The sequence below is a fragment of the Austrofundulus limnaeus genome, unplaced genomic scaffold (genome assembly GCF_001266775.1).
Source record: "Austrofundulus limnaeus strain Quisiro unplaced genomic scaffold, Austrofundulus_limnaeus-1.0 Scaffold146, whole genome shotgun sequence".
NCBI classification, from domain to species: Eukaryota; Metazoa; Chordata; class Actinopteri; order Cyprinodontiformes; family Rivulidae; genus Austrofundulus; species Austrofundulus limnaeus.
The window spans coordinates 128,674-132,771 of record NW_013952548.1 but is presented as its reverse complement, the minus strand read 5'-3'; the positions used below and the strand labels follow the sequence as shown (position 1 = coordinate 132,771).

General features: G+C 34.7%; 1 protein-coding gene across 12 annotated transcripts in view; it reads right to left on the bottom strand.

Annotated features, from left to right (window-relative positions):
- Positions 1-4,098, bottom strand: part of stxbp5l (syntaxin binding protein 5L) — a gene marked incomplete at its 3' end in the record, with an annotated part of 161,945 nt that overhangs the window by 85,302 nt on the left and 72,545 nt on the right. For all 12 annotated transcript variants that reach the window (XM_014016476.1, XM_014016480.1, XM_014016477.1 and 9 more), the window contains 1 exon segment: positions 2,725-2,806. In XM_014016476.1, coding sequence (XP_013871930.1) covers positions 2,725-2,806 — 82 coding nt within the window.

The following is a 4,098-nucleotide window of genomic DNA, read 5'->3' as shown; positions in this document are numbered from 1 at the left end:
CTTATTTTACCCACTGTAATGTGAAAAAAGATGCATTTAGATATGATCCATACTGTCTTCATAAAAAAGACTTGTCAAATAATCTGGGGGATTTACCCGGCATCGAGGCAATTGACATAAACTATCTGGTGCTGCAGACCTCATATTCTACGACAAGCCAGATGTAAGCTTTTAAAAAGCGTTTTGGTTTTATTTCAGGTTGGGTCAACTGTTTAGGATCCAGAAAAGCTGTTGACTTGTTTCTGCCCAGGTAAGTAGTGAGTTGTGCTATTTTAAGTAATTAGCCTGTGATAACAATGCTATCGCTAACGCTAACGAGTTAACCCCTGTTATTTCTATGTGCTTCGGTCTAGTTGTAAATAATTTATTTAGCTTCTGTAAACCCAAATTCACGTAACCATCCAGGAAAATATCTGAAAATGTGATTTAAACCAGATATTCTTAACCTGCGGCCCAGTTGTGGGGGCTGCACAAGCAGATGTGTCTGTGCTCATAATGTGAAACAAGTTGGGAACTAAAGATAATTTGGCAAAATCATAAATGAGCATTATAGTGAGCAATTTTGTAGAAACTAAACTACATTACTGTTACACATCCATGAACACACATGGAGTCAGTCAAACAGGGATGCAAGCTTTTACAAATCCACTTGATCCCAAACAGCGGTGAAGCATGCAAGCTTCCAGCAACACACCAAATGTTACACAGGTACACAAACTTACTACACATCTGAGTRCTTCAACTCTTACACACATAGTTACACCCACATCCAAAGTCAGTACCTGTCATCCAAATACACAAACCCCTCGTCAAGCTCATCCACCTCCATTTGCCACAGACACATCACAAGTAGGCCATGAGTGATGGAGAAGTGGGCTGAAAGAGCCAGTGGGCTTAAAAAGAAATAAACTGGATAAAGATGCAAAAGCAAAAAAGAAGAGGAGGGGTGGTGGTGAGGGATTACGGTGGAATAAAAGAGGACGTGGAAAAGAGAAAGCTCTATGTTCTAGGAGTGTGACCTGACTTCTGCTCTTTACTGAAAACAAGGACCATTTCTCCCCTTAATACACCTACAGTTTTGTGTAAACACAACTCAAAGGACATGCATTAAACCACAGTTAACATTCTAAAATCACAGATTTGACACAAAACACCTCCGCAAGTCAGTGTTTTTGTCATTCTCTAAACAAAAAAGATTTTTTGTGGTCTTACTGAAAAATATAATAATGTTTTCTTAACCATGTTATTTTTTTACGACAGAGAATTAGGGCCACACTATGAGATTTATTTAGTTTTAATTATGATTTTTAAAATAATAATAATATGATATTAAAGTCATAATACTGCGAGGATAAAGTTAAAATATTATGAGAATTAAAGTTGTAATATTACGAGATTAAAGCTGTAAAATTACGAGAATAAAGTCATAATATTACAAGATTAAAGCCGTAATAAGTCGTAATATTAAAGACTTCTGAATTTAAAGTCAGAATTATTATATAGTTTTATATATTTTATATCATCTTTTGTACACACTTAATTTATATGGTCACATTATTTTGTTGCTATTTAAAACTAAGTATGGTCTATACCAGGGGTGGGCAATTATGGTACTCAAGGACCACAGCCCTACATGTTTTACATTTTCCCTGCTCCAACACACCTGATTCAATCACTGAATTACCTCTTCCAAGTTCTACAGTATGGGGGACCGAAACTGACATAGTTAAAAATAAAAGCAGAAATACATAAATGAATGGTTAAATAAATAAATAAATACATTTAAAATACACCAAATAAATTAAAAAGGAGAACTTTACCTCATGTTTTATCATTTATTTGATCTTCATATTTCTTTTTCCAGCTGAGTTCCAATAAATTATATATTTTAACATATCATTTAAAATTGTAATGTTTTTAATACATATTTTACATAGTTTTTACTTGTACATGCATTTGTGTCTCTTGAATGCTTAAATTGAATTATTTTTACAATTTTGTCCAACAAGTCTTTTTATTTCTATGTTTTGCACGCTTGTGCTGCCGCAGTTTAGCTTAAAGTTTGGTTAAAAATAAATGCACAGGTAATTTTCTCCTCCGTACCTTTGTTTCAAACTAAACTTTAGGCTAAATTGAGGCGGCACAAGCATGCAACACATAGAAATAAAGACTTAATGGAAAAAATATAAAAGTATTTTAGTATAAACATTTAAGACACACAAATGAAAGTCAATTAAAATACAAAACAGGAGATAAAGTTCTTTTTTTAAATTTAATTGGTGCATTTTAAGTGTATTTATTTAGTGGTTCATATAATTCTGCTTTGATTTTAAATTATGTCAGTTTGGTCCTCCATACTGCAGAATCCTGATAATTATTTATTCATTCATATCAGATTTGTTGGAGCAGAGAAACAAGTAAAACATGCAGGGCTGCGGCCATCAAGGACCAGGATTGCCCATGCCTGGTATATACAAACCAATGAGCTCAACCATTAAGATCGTTTACAGATGAGGTGAAAATTATTATTTCACATCAGTATGATACATGAAAGTCTTCAATAATGAAGTGAACTATTAGCACTCAGAATCAGGGCTGTAAAAGTTTGATTTGTAAGGCAGGACTAAAACAAACAAGCAAACAAACAAACAAACAAAAAGTTGGTCAAATCAGTCTAACAACAGATTGTGTGGGTTTAAATCTTTATTATGGTTTCAAGCTWACCTCATTGATGAGAAATTGAAGTTGAAGAACTGCTGCTCCACTCTCATGTTGACAGAAGCAGTCCACCCCCGGCCGTCCCAGTCTGATGACATCACAAAGTTAAGGTAGTTTACATGTTGTAATCTGGATTTTTTTTATATAACAGGAACCAAGAAAAACATTCACACAAAAAAAATAGTCAACGAACAACAAAAATATTCCTACAGACCACCACCTTTCTCACATCCTCAAGTTTGATGCAGCACAAAACTGGGACATTATTGAATATTCAGTATTTGATTATGCTGTAAAACGCCAGCGTTCTAAAGGCAACAACATTGTGATAAAACCATGTTTCCTCAAGAGAAAAGCAAGGTCAAGTGAACACGTGTGTCTTGATTTAAACCACAAACTCATTTATTTCAGGAAAACTTTATATTTGCTAAAGATATCACCACTAAAAATCCATCAAGAGAACTTTTCCAGCCCACCCACTCAGTGACCCTTTGATTGCAAATGGTAGAGAGCGCAGACAAACTGCTGTAAAGTGACTGTAAAATTAATGCAATTCATATTATGATCCACATTTACATGTTAATTTACCACCCTGAAAAAACATAATCCAATCTGAAAATATAGAACAAAAAAAGGAGACTTCAGTGCACGAGCAATCAGAGAATTGGGCTGAGAAGCCCCCCACCCCCTCCCCGTGCACTCAGCATCATTACAGAGAYGCTTTGTTCCCGTCATTCTGACAATTTGGGGTTGTGCATTGAAGAAAAGCCTTTGATTTAAGAAAATGAGGGTTAAATGGTGTACTTCAGAAGCTGTTTCATGCGTGTTTAACATCACAACTGCAGATAATGGTGCCGCTGACAGTAGTTACCACTGAAACCTCTGTGTTGAGCAGATGGACTGGAATTACAGGTAATGTCTTTGGATGAGGTTGTTGTCTTTGTTATTTGGTTTGAGACTTTGGCAAGTTCAAATTTTTATTTTACTTATTTTTCCCAATTTTCGTTCCATCCAGACACCTCTAGTGGCAATTATCTTTTGCTTTATTTTCCCCGATATTATTTTTTTCAACAGCTTCACCTGTGTAATTGTGCTTTCAAATTACCCTWAACGGTTGGATGATTTTCAGAAGACTATTACCTGAGCTGCTCAGTGTGCTTACCTTCTAGTTGTAGAGTTAGGTTTGTTTATTTATTTAATTCTGAATGAGTACCTCCTTTATGTATGTTGCCCAATCTATCTTAATATTAGACTATTAACAATAAGAATAAAAACAAAAGCTACAACATTAAAATATTCAATATTGCAATACTCCTTTTGCGAATTACAAAGAACGCATGAAACAAACACTTTTATGGTGAAATGCCACCACATCTCTTT